Source organism: Prionailurus bengalensis, chromosome E4 (assembly GCF_016509475.1).
Source record: "Prionailurus bengalensis isolate Pbe53 chromosome E4, Fcat_Pben_1.1_paternal_pri, whole genome shotgun sequence".
Lineage (NCBI taxonomy): Eukaryota > Metazoa > Chordata > Mammalia > Carnivora > Felidae > Prionailurus > Prionailurus bengalensis.
Window position 1 is genome coordinate 1,533,259 of NC_057360.1, and position 17,083 is coordinate 1,550,341.

General features: G+C 51.9%; 1 protein-coding gene across 1 annotated transcript in view; it reads left to right on the forward strand.

Annotated features, from left to right (window-relative positions):
- The window catches only part of DNAH14 (dynein axonemal heavy chain 14), a 327,779-nt gene extending 310,886 nt beyond the window's left edge, over positions 1 to 16,893 (forward strand). Inside the window, exons 82-86 of the mRNA XM_043569070.1 lie at positions 10,360 to 10,472; positions 11,369 to 11,508; positions 13,943 to 14,106; positions 15,143 to 15,289; positions 16,657 to 16,893. Of these exons, the coding sequence (XP_043425005.1) occupies positions 10,360 to 10,472; positions 11,369 to 11,508; positions 13,943 to 14,106; positions 15,143 to 15,289; positions 16,657 to 16,872 (780 nt within the window). The 3' untranslated portion in view covers positions 16,873 to 16,893. The remainder of the gene's footprint in view (positions 1 to 10,359; positions 10,473 to 11,368; positions 11,509 to 13,942; positions 14,107 to 15,142; positions 15,290 to 16,656) is intronic.
- Positions 16,894 to 17,083: the final 190 nt, after the last annotated feature.

Consider the following 17,083-nt stretch of genomic DNA (forward strand, 5'->3'; position numbering starts at 1 on the left):
TTAGTGGGTCAGTCTGGGGCGCGGCGGATCAGACCAGGAGTTTGCTAGAGATGCGGTAGCTCCAAACTGCAGGGCACTTCCCCTGTGTGGTCCGGACAAACCTGTATTGGTGGGCGAGGCCGCAGTCAGACCCGATGTCCGCCCCCAGCCCACCGCTGGGGCCACACAGTCAGACTGGCGTGTACCTTATCTTCCCCTCTCCCCGGGGCAGGACTCACCGTGGGGTGGGGTGGCCCCCGTCGGGGCTGCTCGCACACTGCCAGGCTCGTGGCGCCACTCTGGATGGAGTCCTGCCACGGGCACGTCGGAGGCTGATCCGCAGGAGAACAGGGGATGTGGGGTGCACAGTCTGCCGTGGGAGGGGCCTGCACGGAGGACTGGCTGGAGGGGCGAGTGAAGAAGAGTGCAGGGGCAGGGCACACTGTTAGCATCCTAGTTGGGAGTGTTGGAGCTGCGCCCGGTTCCCACAGGTGTACCTAGGTTGGGGGAGAGAGATGGTGCTTGCCACCTCCTCTGTTGAGTAGAAGTGTCCAGAGGACCTCTGTCACCCCAGGACAGGCTCTGTGAATAGCATACAAATCTCTCTCTCTTGGCCCAGGGGTGGGGGAGCGGGGGCAGGGGAGGGGTGGTCAAACAGCCCCTTCTGCGCTGAATCTCCACAGGCTATTTGTTGTTCTGTCTCTTTAAGGGCGGGGACTCAGTTTCCTCTCGCCTTCCTGCCTCTCCCAGGGCTGAGCTGCTGATTTTTAAAGCTCCAGGGGTTAAGCCCCACTGGTTGTAAGAACTCACAAAGCCACAGTTCTGGGGATTTGTCTTCCCTGGGGGGGGGGGGGGGGTTGAGATCGTGCCTGGTGTGTCCACTCCTCTCCCCCTCTGCACCCACCTCCTCCCTGCCTCCCACCAAAGGTCTGTTCGGACTGTGTCTCCTTTCTGGCCCTTCTTGATGTGGCCTCTTCTCTACTGAGCCATGGCAAGTACGTCCTGCCGGTCTTCGCGTGATTTTCTGAGTTATTTACACTGATGTGGGGGTTAACTTGGTTGTATCTGTGGGACGAGGGGAGTGTAGGGTCCTCCTATTCCACCATCTTCCGCCCCGGAAGTCTCACGTCTTTTAATTAGTATAAAATTCCAAATATTTCCAAAGAAAGTATAAGCTACTTTTTCCAGTAAAGCCAGCTTGGTTATTTGTACCAGTTTCTAAATGAAAGCAACCAAAAACCCTGGGTTAAAAATAAGTAGGGAGCAGGCAGTAAAACAAGAAAGCCTGTCGCTGAGCCGTGGTAAACTCCAAGTCCTCCCCTGAAAGAGTCTGCAGCCCAAGTCCACGTGTGAAGGGCACGTGGAAATGCAACCAGAATGCCTCTCGGGGAGAAGAGACCTTCCATCTAAGGCCCAGGGAGTCGCACACGTGTTTTGCAAGGAACAATCAGTCAAAAATAGCTAAACACACGTAAACACAAGGACCGTGAGTGAGAACCATAGTGAAAATACAGCACAGGTGACCTGGGCGGCTTGGTCAGGTAGGCGTCCAGCTTCAGCTCAGGTCATGATCTCACGGTCTGTGGGTTCGAGCCCCACGTCGGTCTCTGTGCTGACAGCTGGGAGCCTGGAGCCTGCTTCGGATTCCGTGTCTCTCTCTGTCTCTGTCTCTGTCTGTCTCTCCCCAAGTAAACATTTAAAAAATAATAAATAATAAAACAGTACGGACTGACCCTAACACTTCAGACATTTGAATTATCAGATATAGATTACAACAAAATACTTCCCGTGTTTAAAGGAACAGAGATTTAAACAAGCTACGTATTTTCAGAGAACAAGGAACTACTGAAGATGGCAGAGCAGATTGGAAGAAGAATCCAGAAATGAAAATCATTCATTAAATAGAATGTGATAGTGTTCGCAGGCTTGGCAGAAGATTGAACGGAACCGGAAAAGAGAACCAGGAAGCCAGAGAATGGAACAGAAGAGAATGCAGCCCACAGAGACTGAGGATGGAAATCGGAAAGAGCCATTAGGATTCGTAGGGCAAAGTGAGAAGTCGGACACAAGTTTAACTGAAGTTCAGGGAGAGGAGAGCAGACAGAGCAGAGGCAGTAATTGATAGGATAAAGGCTGAGAGTTTTCCAGAATTAACAGATGGGACAAATTCAATCCCAAGCAAGATAAAGTCTTAAAAACAAAAAACAAAAAAACTTGCGCATATATACATGTTCATGGAACTGCAGAAAATCAAAGGAAAATCTTTTTTAACATCTGTATTTTTGAGAGACAGAGAGCGTGAGCAGGGGAGGGGCAGAGAGAGAGGGAGACACAGAATCTGAAACAGGCTCCAGGCTCCAAGTTGTCAGCACAGAGCCTGACGTGGGGCTCGAACTCACAAACTGCGAGATCATGACCTGAGCCGAAGCCAGATGCTTAACCGACTGAGCCCACCAGGTCCCCTAGAAAATCAAAGGAAAATCTTGAAGAAGCTAGAGGAAAAGGAACATTCAAAGGCGTGAGAATGGCATCTTCAGTATGTTGGGAGAAGTGAAATGTTACACTAAAGCTGTGCAGACGAAACTCTTGTTTCTAAATTGAGGATGAAATAAAACAGGCCAAAAAGAGAGAAAAACAGAATTCGTCATTAGCAAACGCTAATAATGTGAGCTAACGGACATACTTCAGGCAGAGGGGAAAGGGAAACAATTGAAAGGTCTGAGACGGGAGAGGAGGAAAGCAAGTGGTAAATCGATCCCGACAAAGATCAGGCAGCGTACTAGCATCCGGCTTTTGGAGCAGGACGGGACGTTGACCAGATGAAGCGGAGGGACGAAGAATAACGTATAAGCCAGGCCTGGGGAGCGTATGGAGGTTTCAGGTCTCGTGTTATCAAGGAGGCTAATTAACAATGACCTGGAGACTTGCGCAGGTCAAGTATGCACACCGTGGTTTTTAGAGCAGCCACTAAAACAGTCGAAAAAAATTGCACAACTTCCCCAATCTTAGAGGAGGGAGAGAAGCTTGTTCTGCTGTTTCGTGAACGAGGAGTTTTTAAGTCCCAAGGTGGCACACAGTCTGATCTCGACTTCGTAGGTACGTAAACCCTTGCACCTGGGCATCAGGGGACACGTACAATGATATTCAGAACATCGTTGTTAGTCACAAACAGTTCCAACGTGTCACCCACAACAGAATGGATAAATACGTGGTGTATTCACACAACAGACAATACAGTCATGCAGGGGAATGAACCACAGCTACAGCTTTGTCGACAGAAGGAAGCTCAAAGACGATGACAAAACTACACACACACACCCTCATACAGGTCACTCGTCACCACTCAGGCATTACGTCTTTGCACGCTTGCCTGCTTGTTGAAACTAATTTCTAACTCCAAAACTGTACTCTCAGTGCTTAGGGGTCATTTACACGTGTGCTGAGTGTGGAAATGTTTCAATCCCCCCCCCGCCGTGTGCACAGCCCCTCTCTGTGCCTACTCCCCCCCCCATGCACACTCCCCCTCCATGCACACCCCCCCCGGGCACACTCCCCCTCTGTGCACAGCTCCCCTCCGTGTACACTCCTCCCGCCCGTGCACAGTTCCCCCCACCCCCCTGGGCACACTCCCCCTCCATGCACACTCTCCCTCGGTGCACACCCCCCCCCCCGGGCACACTCCCCCTCTGTGCACAGCTCCCCTCCGTGTACACTCCCCGTGCACAGTCCCCACCCTGTGCACAGTCCCCCTCCATGCACTGTTCCCCCCGTGTGCACACTCTCCCCCCATGCACAGTCCCCCCCCGTGCACACTCCCCCTCCGTGCACAGCTCCCCTCCGTGTACACTCCCCCCGCCCATGCACAGTTCCCCCCACCCCCCTGTGCACACTCCCCCTCCGTGCACAGTCTCCCCGCCCCGTGCACACTCCCTGCTGAGATCAAACGGGTGACATCCGGCTTCTGGTTGTAGCTCTCCTGTGTCACACAGGTGCTCTCTTCGTGCTCTGTCTAGTGCCACAGCTTTCATGTTTGTGCTTTTGGTTGGTGGTTTTGCTGCTTACAATGGCAAAGCCGAAATGCCGTGTGGAGTCCCTGCCCGGAAGGCTGTGATGTGCTTTATGGAGAAAATACCTGTGTCAGATCCGCTTCGTTCGCTCGTGAGTTCTAGTGCTTTTGGCCGTGGGTCCAGTCTTAACGCATCAATACCATCAAGATGTCTTTAAACACTTTACTGACTATGTGACAAAAATGTAAACAGGAACAATAGTTCAGCGCCCACTGACGCAGTGTTCGTGGTGACTTCACTACACAGAGAACTAACCGTGTACAGAGCCATATATGGAGAGAGAGCTGGAAGAGAACATACGAATTTGCTCTGGGTGATACGATTCTGCGTGATTTCTATTTTTGCCTTGTCCTTTCTAGATCTCCATATTTAGATGATGAGACTGTATAGGAAAAAGCTGAATGGCACTTTTAAATTAAAAAAAAAAAAAAAGGCAAAACAGAAAGATGAATGACTCCCGGGCCATAGGCTTAATCAGAAAACCAAATCATAGAAACACAACGTTTATTAGAACAAGAATAAAATCAGCCGTGAAGTTCTGGCAGCCTGGGGTAGGAGGCGAGCAGGATTGTCGAAAAGGTAACACGATGTTGAACACAAAACCATTGCTCCTGAAGTTTAATTCTCCCTTTATAGTTAGTACCAGCCTCCCTCAAACCTTGGATCCTACACCAGATTAAAAATCTGTATAGAGGGGCACCTGGGGGGCTCAGTCACTTGAGCGTCTTGATTTCGGCTCAGGTCATGATCTCATGGTTCGTGGGTTCAAAGCCCTGCATTGGGCTCTGTGCTGATGGTGCGGAGCCTGCTTGGGATTCTCTCTCCCCCCACCCTGGCCCCAACTCGTTCTCTCTCTCTCTCTCTCTCTCTCTCTCTCTCTCTCTAATTAAAAAAAAAAAAAAACCTACATAGGCACATCAAAAAGATGCTTAACATCATCTGTCATCAGGAAACTGTGAATCAAAACCATAGTGAGACACAATTTCACACCCGCCAGGGAGAGTAGAATCCAAAGGGCAGGTGATAAGGAACGCGGCAGTCATGTGAGGCTGGAGGCTTTGCGTGCTTGATGGGAACGTAAAATGGTGTGGCCGCCCTGGAAAAGAGTCTGTGAACTCCTCAGAAAGGTAAACAGTCCCCATCTGACCCAGCACTCCTACTCCCAGGTATATACCCGAGGGAAATTCAAACCTTGTCACACCGAAACTTGCCACGAATGTTCACGGCAGCATTGTTCGTAGACAGAAACCACGCCAGCGTTCCTGATGAATGGACAGACAGAACACGGTAGGTACACAGACGTGATACACACGAGCACGTCTATACCGAGGAACATTATTCACCCATCAACAGGACTGAAGTATAGACACGCTACAGCCTGAATGACCCCCCAAAACATTATAGGAACTGGCAGTCCAAAAGGCCACATGTCCTCTCACTTCCATGAAACGTCCAGAATAGGAAACTCGGCCGAGCTGGGCGGTAGATGAGCCGTCGCCAGGGGCTGAGGATGGGCGGCTGACTCGTCAAGGGCGTGTGGGTTTTGTCTTCAAGTGATGAAAATGTTCTAAAAATGATCGTGGTGATGGCTCCACAAGGTGATGAATATACTAAAAAGCATTGAAGTGAGTGAATTTTATGCTATCTAAATTGTATTTCAAAGTAAAAACACAAAAACAAAACCTGCCCACAAAACCCAGAGTCCCAGAAAGCGGCGACAACTGTGCGCACGCCGGCACAGAAGGTTGAGGTGCTGAGTCCGCGGACACGAGAACTGAGGGGCAGAGAGGCTAACTTGTGACAGGTCCGGGATGTACGTGAGTTCAAGGTCAGGCTGAGAGAACGTGGCCCCCCGTGGGTCGCTAGCAGGTACAGCCACCCACGGCTGAGTCGGCACCCCTGCCAGAGTGACCCGGGCTGAAGCTGGCCGGGTGGAAATGTCCGGCTTGGACGTTCGGGTGGCCAGGAGTGCCACTGGCTGTGTGGAGTGCCACACGGACGGCGGGCGGAGAGCTGTCTGAGGGCAGATGACCACAGCCTACTGTGGACACAGAACATCTGAGGACCTAAAAGGGCTTCCAGGCACAGCTTCCACTTTTATTCTTGTAAGATTTGTGCCCCTTGACAACATCACCCCCATTTCCCCCGCCCCTGCCCCCGCCACCACCGTCCTAGTCTCAGTCTCTACGAAACGGGCTTTTCTGTCTTAGATTCCACACGTGAGTGATCCGGTTTTTAGGTTTCTCCGTCTGGCTTATTTCACGCGGCAGAATGCCCTGCGGGCTCATCCATGTTGTTGCAAACGGCAGGACTTCCTTCTTTTTTTATGGCTGAGTGACACCCGATTGTGTGTGCACACGCCACGTTTTCCTCTTCCGGTCACGCGTGGAGAGACGCTTGGGTTGCTTCCAGATCTGCGCTGTTGTGAATAAAGCAGCAGGGAACGTGGCAATGCAGACCTCTCTTCAAAGCACTGATCTCTGTTCCTGCGTATAGGTGACCCGGGGTGGCCTTGCCGGGTCGTGTGAGAGTTCAGTGTTTAAGTTTTAAGGAGCTACAGTACTGTCTTCCATAATGACCGAACCATCTGAAATTCCCGGCAACAGTGTATCAGGGTTTCCTTTTCTCCACATTCTCCCCAATGTTTGTCATCATCTGTCCCCTCGGTAATGACCATCCTCCAGCCTTCGTGAACCAACCTTCATCCGCAGGTGTGAGGTGATCTCTCCTTGGGGTTGGGTTTGCATTTCCCTGAGGACTACTGATGTTGAGCACCTTTCCAGGTACCCGTTGGCCATTGTGTATCTTCCTTGGGAAAAGGTCTCTTCGGGTCCTTCGCCCATTTTTTAATCGGATTGATTTTATGGCTGTTGAGTTGGATGAGTGAGTGCTTTATATACTTTGGATTTAACTCCTTGTCAGATAGATGGCTTGTGAATATCTTCTCCCATTCTGTAAGTTGCTTTTCCAGTTTATCAATCATTTCCTTTGCTGTGCAGAAGGAATCTAGTCCCGCTTGTTTGTTTTAGCTTTTGTTGAATGTGCTCCGGTGTCTTATCCAAGAAATCATTGCCAAGACCATTGTCAAGGATCTTTTTCCATGTTTTCTTCTAGAAGTTTTATTGTTCCAGATTTTATTTAAATCTTTGAATCATTTCTACTTGACTTTTTAAAATTAAATTTAAATTAGTTAACATACAGTATAGTATTGGATTCAAGAATATAATTTAGTGATTTGTCACTTACATATAAAACCCAGTGCTCGTCCCAGCAAGTGCCCTCCTTAATGTCCGTCAACCCATTTAGCCCATCCCCCCCACCCACCTCCCCTCCAGCAACCCTCAGTTTGTTCTCTGTATTTAAGAGTCTCTTATGGTCTGCCTCCCTGTTTTTACCTTCTTTTTCCTTCCCCGATGTGCATCCATTGTGTTTCTTAAATTCCCATGAGTGAAATCATATATTTGTCTTTCTCTGACTTATTTTGCTTAACATAATACACTCTAGCTCCATCCACGTTGTTGCAAATGGCAAGATTTCATTCTTTTTGATCGCTGAGTAATATTCCATTATACACATACACACACACACACCCCCCAAGTCTTCTTTATCCATTCATCGGTCGATGGACATTTGGGCTCTTCCCATAATTTGGCTATTGTCGATAGTGCAGCTATAAATATTGGGGTGCATCTCCTTTGAATCAGCATTTTTGTAACCTCTGGATAACTATCTAGTAGTGCAATTTCTGGGTCGTAGGGTAGTTCTACTTTTAGTTTTTTGAGGAACCTCCATACTGTTTTCCAGAGTGGCTGCACCAGCTTGCATTCCCACCAGCAGCGCAAAAGAGATCCCTTTCTCCACACCCTCGCCAACGTCTGCTGTTGCCTGAGTTGTTGGTTTTAGTCATTCTGACGGGTGTGAGGTGGTATCTCAGTGTGGTTTTGATTTGTATTTCCCTGATGATGAGTGATATTGAGCATTTTCTCCTGTGTCTGTTAGCCATCTGGATGTCTTCTTTGGGAAAGTGTCTATTCATGTCTTCTGCCCATTTCCTCACTGGATTATCTGTTTTTTGGGTGTTGAGTTTGATAAGTTCTTCATAGATTTTAGCTACTAACCTTTATCCGATTTGTCGTTTGCCAATATCTTCTCCCATTCCGTCAGTTACCTTTTAGTTCTGTTGTTTCCTTCGTTGTGCAGAAGCTTTTTATCTTGATGAGGTCCCAATAGTTCATTTTTGCTTCTATTTCCCTTGCCTTCAGAGGAATGCACAGTAAGAAGCTGCCGTGGCCAAGGTCAAAAAGGTTGTTGCCTGTTTTCTCCTCTAGGATTTTGACGGTTTCCTGCCTCACATTTAGGTCTTTCATCCATGTTGAGTGTCTTTTTGTGTATGGTGTGAGAAAGTGGTCCGGGCTCATTCTTCTTCTTGTCACTCTCCAGTTTTCCCAGCACCACTTGCTGAGGAGACTGTCTTTATTTCATTGGGTATTCTTTCCTGCTTTGTCAAAGATTAGTTGGCCACACGTTTGTAGGTCCATTTCTACTTAACTTTTGTGAGTGGTGTAAGATAGGGATCCAATTTCATTATTTTGCATGCGGAGACCCAGTTTTCCCAGCTTCATTGGTTGAGGAGACTGTTCTTTCCCCCAGTCTGTGTTCCTGGCACCCTTGTCAAAAATGAGTTGACAAAAAAAAAAAAAATTAGTTGACCACATACGTCTGGGTTTGTGCCTGGGCTCTGTTCTGTTCCACTGGTCTATGTGCCTGTTTTTATGCCAGAACCGTATTGTTGTTACAACTACGACTTTGTAAGATACCTTCAAATCAGGGAGTATGATGCTTCCAGCTTTGATCTCCTTTTTCAGAATTGCTCTGGCTATTCGGGGTCTTTTGTATTTCCATACAAATTTTAGAATATTTTTTCTATTTCTGTGAAACATGCCATGGGGATTTTGATTAGGACTGTATTGTATTATAGATTTTTCTGTAGAAAGAATTTTTCACAATATCCTACTAATCCAAGAAGACAGGAAGTCTTTCCAGTTACTTCTGTCTTCCTCACGGTCTTCCACCAACTTTGTATATTTTTTAGTGTGCAGGTCTTTTATCTCCTTGTTATCTTTGATGCTATCGTAGATAGGACTGCTTTCGTGATTTCTCTTTCAGACAGTTTGTTGGTAATGGGTAGTAATGCAACTAATTTCTCTGTTGACTTTATATCCTGCGATTTTGCTGAATTCATTTATTAGTTCTAACAGTTTTTTGGAATCTTTAGGGCTTTCCGTGTATAAGATGATATCACCTACAAACGGAGGCAGTTTCACTTCTTCCTTCCCAATTTTTATGCTTTTAATTCTTTTTCTTGCCTAATTGCTATGGCTAGGGCTCTCTGTACTATGTTGAATAGAGATGATGAGAGTTCTTGTTCTTGATCTTAGAGGGAGAAGGTTTTAACCTTTCACTACTCAGTATGATGTTAGCTATGGCTTGTCATATGTGGCCCTTATGCTGAGCAAGATGCCTTCTATACTAATTTGTTGGGAGTTTTTATCATGAGAGGATGTTGAATTTTGTCAAATGCTTTTTCTCCATTTACTGAAATGATCATGTGATTTATCCTTCATTCAGTTTGTGTGGTGCGTCACATTTATCGATTTGCCTGTGTTGAACCATCCTTGCATCCTGGGGTGAATCCCACTTGATCATGGTTTATGATCCTTTTAATGTGTTCCTGGAATCCATTTGCTAGTATTTTGTTGAGGATCAAATAAGTAGGATTGAGTGCTGGGTGGTTGTGTTTTTAGGATACAAGCGCATTAATAAACAGGGTGGAAAATACAAAGCTGACACTACAGAGGATAGAATTCTCCAGAAAGGCTGTGCAGAGCATGGGGCAGGGGTCAGCTGGACTCTGCACTGGAAGAAGAAGAGGCAGCTCATCAGTGGTTGGTGGGTGGGTTATAGTATTTGGTGTGGGGGGCCGCGAGCTGGAATTGCTCACATTTAATGGTATGTCGAGTTAGCCGCCCAGAGAAGGGGGGAGGGGCAGACCAAAGGACTTAGGAAGAGTGAGAAAGGCGTTCAGCCAGGATGGAAACATCAGGCATTCTGTCTGAAGCACGGTCACCATGACGGTCGGTCTTTGGGTTCCCCATTATGTGCTCTCCACTGGAAAATGGCGTCCTCCTGCCAGCGTTCTCCCTGGCAGTCGAGTCTGTTACCAAAGTTTGCAGAGATGTTCCCAATGACCCCCAAAGACAAATCCTAAAAAAAAAAATTTTAAAGTGATGCGCTTGTCTCTAAATCCCAACAGAAACATGCCTACAAGTCCTGTAAGCCCCTGAGTTCCTGGGCTAACGATCTCATCCAGCGAGTGAATTTCTTCAACACTTGGGCCAAAATGGCTTACGCTGCAATACATCATCGGTACGGATGAAAGCGGCTTTATTCTCTTGCTTAATTTTGCGAAGAACTTAACGGTTTACCACGTAGTTTCATATGGTTGGACTTTTGGGTTCTCAGAGCAACATGTGAATCAAGCGGGGGGGGGGGGGGGGACTGTTGTCTTCAGTCTAGGATGGAGACCTGGAGACACAGGATACCCTGGGTCCCGTCCATGGTCCCTCCGCTCAAGGACACACAGGACCAGACCTGGTACATTTCCCTTCCTGTTACTCTACACTCTGTCCTGTGATACCAGCAGAGGGAAGTGCAAGAGGAAGTAAGGGTTAGTTACGTGTAATTTTTAAACGAGTTTAATACATAGATCAAAACCATTTGAAGGGCACGAGAGCAGCTATCGCTCAAGGAGTGCCTGTGTCCCACGTCCTCATGTGACTCTGACAGTAACCCTGCGAGATGCAGTCAGCCCAGTCATTCGTCACCCTTGTCTTAGATATGAGTGAGGCACAAGGATGTGAAGTAGCTTGCCCAGCGTTTCACAACTAGGGTAGAAGCCTTGAGATTTGAACTCAGAAAATCTGGTTCCAAAGTCTGTACCAAACCGCCTTTTGTGCCACTTACCTCTAAGCAAATGCTAGGACCTATCCTCTCAGAGTCACCAGCTCCGGAACAATCCATAGACTCCTCAGCGCCCAGTCAGGATGCCCAGCACATCCCTCGCTGCCTAAATCCACTGCCTTCCAGCAAGTTAGGGCCTCGCCCTTCAAAGCCACAGCTGGTCTCCCCTGAAGGACAAGACGAGGGTCCCGAGAGGGGAAAGCCTGAGATGAGAAGGGGGGGAGGGGCCGTGGAGGGCCTGGCCGCGTGGACAGGCGATGACGGTGCCCTTGACCCCTCGGTCTACGGTCTGCCTCCTACAGGTACGTGAGATTTGTCGCCACCGGGAAGCATTCCATGCCATCATCCACCCGAAACCCCAGATCCTCTGACAATAAAACCAGTGGTTTCTGTGAAGGATTTCCTGCAAGATACTGGCTCCCAGCTTTCTTCTTTCCGCAAGGTGAGTGTGAGAACAGGGCCAGGGCCCCCTCCCAGCCCCCCACGTTCGTGCTCCCTGCCAGCCTCCCTCCTCCTCCCCTTCAGCGTGAAAGACCCAAAGCCACGGCCCTGCATCCCCAGGCACTTCGCCCTGGGGGTGGGGAGTCTCTCCTCCCTCCCTCCGCTTCCCTTTCCTTCCTCATCCCCCCTCCCCCCTCCCCAGTAGGACCACCCTTGCCTGACTGCACCTGCCCCTGGCAGGAGCGTCACCACCTCCACCGACTCTGATGTCAAAGGCCGACGTGGCCTCCCTCAAAGGCCACCGCGCTTTATCGGGGCCGCGGGACGTGGGTGCCCCCCAAGGACAGAATCTGTGCCTCAGCCATTTCTGTTCATTCATTCAACAAAAGCGAACGCCTGGAACCGTGCCGGGTCTCGGGAGCCACTGCTCAGGTCACACGGGAAGGGAAGACGTCCCCACGGAGGGCGTTACGATGCGTGGTTGGGTGATGGGGCGTACAAGACGCCACGGAGCCCCACACAGGCAGCCCTCCGTCTTTCTACTCCAGGCCGCGCAGCCCCCAGCACCTTAAACTCCCGATACGTAATCCCAGAACCATTACACGAGTTTCTGAACGAATGTGTGAATGAGTGAACCACTGAGGGCTTTTGGAGCATAAAGCAGGGGGACCTGAGCGGGGACCAGGAAAGGCTGCTGAGACAGAGAGCCGGCTGCCGGAAGTGGCAGGTGCCGAGCGCACAAGGGGACGGCGGTTAATCCCCGGACCCGTGCTCACTGGGGACCGGGCACTGTCGCGAGCTCTCTGTGGAGAGCGGTCCTCACGACAGTCCCGTGGTGGTGTTCACACGGCCCTCCCTGTTCTCAGGAAAACCCTGGCACAGAGAAGGTGAGTAATTTTCCCAAAGTCACACAACTGAGCCGGGATCGGAACTCGGCTCGTGTGACGCAGAAACCCACGTGTTGAAGCACAGCATTGACTGGGAATCGCATTTCTGTTCGCGCCAAAGGCCAGATACGAGGGGGAGAAGCCCACGTGAAACGTTCAGTGTGGGCAGAGTGAAAGCCCACGAAGGGCGAACGGTGTGGGATGAAGCTGAAAAGGTGGGAAGGGCTGGCTCCTGGCGGGGGCGGGGGGGGGGGGGGTGGAGGTCTGGGCCGCTGCCCCGTCTCAGGCTGGGGGGGGGGGGGGGCCTTGACCTGACTCCGCAACACGGGGGAGGAGCCGGAGCGGAGCCTGGGTCCCAGGCACTTAGGCGTCTGCTTTATTCCCCGGGCGAGAATTGGCGGTGGCCTGGAAGGTCGACAGAGGAGGGTGGAAGAGAATAGTCGTAGGGCGCTGGGGGAGCAGAGAGGGAGGCTCCCCGGTCTTGGGCTCAGAGAGCTGGGTGGCGGCTGACGACCGTTACTGACACAGGGACACGGGGACACAGGGAGAGGAGCAACGTGATGGGCAGAGAGGTGGCCGTCACCTGTCAAGTCTGAGACGTTCGGAGGAGACCGCATGGTGGGCGGTGGGCAGGTGGCTCTAGGGGGCTGGAGCTCGGGAGACACGGGGGCTCGACAGCGTGGCAGCGTCACTGAGCGCCCGGGGGACAGGGCCAGGGCGTGCCGGCTGCCACCAGAAGCACAAAGAGGTTGGTGGCCCCAGTCTTGTCCTCTGGAGGCCGCGGACCCCCGAGAGGCGCACAGAGGAGGGCCGGGGCAGAGACGGCTTCTCGGGCCTTGGAAAGTTCTGAGGAGATTGGAGAAAGAGCGTCCCAGGAGGAGGGCAGGAGCAAAGCCACCAGCCGGGTGCCCGCTCAGACATTTCCCGCAACGGCACAGCACGGGAAACACGCCAGCGTGGCGGGGGCCTCGGTGCCCAGGTGACTCGGTGAGCGCTGGTGTAGAGACCCCGGCAGGGGCATTACACGATTCAGAAGCAGGGCGAAGCTCCTAACCTGGCAGTTCACGCAGGATGGATTAAGCAAGAGGGGGAACTGGCTGGCAGAACGGTTGGGAGCTGTGTTAGGAATCCTGGTGTTAGGACACAGGACGCAATCCAAACCTGCTTGAGCAAAACAGGGCAAGTCATAGGCTCATGCGAGTGGGAAGGCAGGCCAGAGGTTTGGCTTCAGGAACGGCTGGGTCCAGGTGATCGACTGTCCTCTGCCTCCTCCTATCTGGGCTGTTTCCACTCTGTCTCGGTCTCCTTTTTCTCAGCTGCACGTAGCCTTTGTCCACACAGCCAAGGGGACACCCGACAGCGTGGCGACCCCAGGGGAAAACGTGCCTTCCTCTTCCCACTCGTCTGTGTGCCGTTTCTCGACCAAGACTCTGACGTGCTCGGGTCTTCTCCTTGCTCCCGGGAGCCAGCTTGTGGCCAGGAGGGAACGCAGAGCCCTTGGTGCCCCTGACTCACAGGGAACTCGTCGCTCTGTGCTTCTCCCCGAAGCCTTTCTCGTGGCCGTGCTTCACGACTACGGACGGTCCCAGGGAATCTCTCTCGGCGCCCTCACGTTTGCCCACCGTGTGATCTCGGACACCGCTGACAGCAGAGACGAGGGGTTCTCCGCGGCCATCCACGGGAACCTCAACGCGGTCAGGACGGCCTTTGAGGTACCAGAACACTGAGGGCACTGGGGAGAGCAGTCGTGCAGTCGGTCCTCCCCTCGCCAGCCTCCACTCCGCCTCCCCCGTGCCGCGCACCTCACAAGTCCCAAAGCTACGCGCGCACCCTCTGTTTTCCCTTTTCCTTGAAGAGCTTTTACTTTTTCTACTTTTGTACGATGGCAGAATATACATAAGGTAACACTGGACGTGCCATTTTAACTATTTCCTTTTTTAAAGTTTGTTTACTTAGAGAGAGAGAGAGTGCGTGCAAGTGGGGCGGGGCTCGAGCTCACGAACTGAGACACGGTGACCCGAGCCGAAGTCCAGAGCTGGACGCTCACCCGACTGAGCCCCCCCAGGCGCCCTCATGCTCACCGTTTGGCCCTGAGCACGTCCACGCTGCGGGGCGGCCCTCACGCCCTCCACCTCCGGAACCGAGGCACTGTCCCCGTGGACGTCCACGTCCCGCCCGCCTGTCCTGATCGCATCTATTCTTTGTCCCTATAAATCTGGCGACAGGAGCCTCCTGTAGCGTCTGTCCCTGCGACTGGCCCCTTTCACTCGGCACAGCGTCTCCAGGACTCATCTGTGTGGTGGCCGGTGTCGGGACACAGGAGCGCCCCTCCACGGTCTCCGTGGCTTCAGTGGCCCGTGGTCCCCGGTCGGGATCATACAATCCCCCTCCTGAGTGTCAGAAGGTCGACAAGAAGGGGGGACGTGGCCGACAAGACCTCTTGGGAGGGAGGGAGACCACATTCACGTGGCTTTTATTACGTCGTGTTGCGAGAACTGCTCTATTTTGTTCTTAGTTATTGCCGTCACCCTCTCCCCGTGCCCCGTTTATACACGAGACCACACCGTGGGAGTGTAGGGAGACCCCGGTCCACACAGGGCCCGGTGCGAGCTGCAGCTTCGGGCGTCCGGGGGGCGGGTCTCGGAGGGCAGCTCTCCGTCTCCCCCAGGGCCCTCCCCCAGACGGAGCTTCGGCTGAAGGAAGCGCCCTGCCCGGGGACCCACCCACACCGCCTCTGTTTCATCTCAGGGCACAGACCGCACTCACGTCGGAGTTCACGTTTTCGGTTTATTCGTCGAGGGCGCAAGGTGGAATCGGGAACAAAACATACTAGAGGACTCGCTGCCTCGTGAGCTCTGTTGTGATTTCCCTGAAATCTACTTCCTGCCAACAAAGGTAATTGCATGTGTTTACCGTGCAGCCGGCCTTGTGGGCCTTCCCGCGGGGACCCGAGCCGTTCCTTCCTGTCCCGTTCCCTGTGGTTTCACGAGGGACATTTGCTGATACGCTTTAGACAACATTAAAAAAATTTTTTTTTTAATGTTTACTGTTGAGAGAGAGTGCGAGCGGGGAAGGGGCGGGGGGGGGGGGGGGGGGGGGACACAGACTCCGGGCTCTGAGCTGTCAGCACGGAGCTGGACGCGGGGCTCGAACCCACGAACCGGAGATCATGACCTGAGCCAAAGTTGGATGCTCACTGGACTGAGTCACCCAGGCGCCCCGGTATGTATTTTTAATACGTACTTTTCAGTACTCACTGAATCACACATATAAAGTTAATAAACACAGTGCTTATAAATTCTGCTCAAGAAAGTTCATTTTTTTATTTTTTTTTTTTTTAAAAAAAATTTTTTTTTTTTTTTTTCAACGTTTATTTATTCCTGGGACAGAGAGAGACAGAGCATGAACGGGGGAGGGGCAGAGAGAGAGGGAGACACAGAATCGGAAACAGGCTCCAGGCTCTGAGCCATCAGCCCAGAGCCTGACGCGGGGCTCGAACTCGCAGACCGCGAGATCGTGACCTGGCTGAAGTCGGACGCTTAACCGACTGCGCCACCCAGGCGCCCCGAAAGTTCATTTTTTTAAACATCGTTGTTTTAACGTTTATATTTTTTTGAGAGGGAAAGAGGGAGGGAGGGAGGGAGAGCGAGCACACGCAGGGGAGGGGCAGAGAGAGAGAAGACACAGAATCTGAAGCAGGCTCCAGGCTCTGAACTGCCAGTGAAGCCCAGTACGGGGCTCGAACCCACAAACCGGAAGATCGTGACCTGAGCTGAAGTCGGACACTTAACCGCTGAGCCACCCAGATGCCCCTAGATGGCAAACATGTAAAACAGCCTGAGTGGCTCAGTCGGTTGAGCGTCTGACTTTGGCTCAGGTCACGATCTCACGGTTTGTGGGTTCGAGCCCCCGCATCGGGCTCTGTGCTGACAGCTCGGAGCCCGGAGCCCGCTTCGGATTCTGTGTCTCCCTCTCTCTCTGCCCCTCCTCCACTCGCATTCTGACGTCTCTCTCGAAACTAAACGTTAAAAATTCTTTAAACATAAAAATAAATACGACAGCCTAGAACATTGCTAAAACCTGGAATAGATGCTCTACCAGCTGCTTCTCCAGACTGTTCCGGAGGCCACGATGGTCACACAGGTCCTCCGGCCACAGAGCCCCTAACCAGCCGTGTGTCCAGCGAGCGGCCGTCCCCCGAATCTGGTGCGTGGAAAGTGAGCTCCTGCTTTGCCATCTAACTGTTGGATTTGTTTTTTCAGCTTTCCACTGAGCGAGCAGGTGCTTCTGACCAGACAGATACGCAGCTCGACACGTTCGAGTGCCCGGTGTATCAGACGCCTGAGAGGTCAAGAACTATGACAACCGCTGGCTTGCCTGCAGACTTCCTGACCTCCGTGCACTTACCCACGAAGAGACCCCCCAGTCACTGGGTCACAACGCGGGCTGCCTTGCTGTGTGAGAAAAAGGAGAAATAAACGTGTGCACCACCCCGCCTACTTTTTGTCTCTGAGCGGATTTGTGACTCAGCACCCGCCACGAAAACACCCGCGTGCCCAGCCGGACCGGACGGGTGCGGTCTTCTTCCCTCTGTACCTGCAGCGGGGTCTTCCGGCTGCCCCGTCCCAGGTGAGTGAGTGCCCGGGGGCGTCCCAGGTACAGCAGGTGGGACTTGGCCGGGCGCCGTGG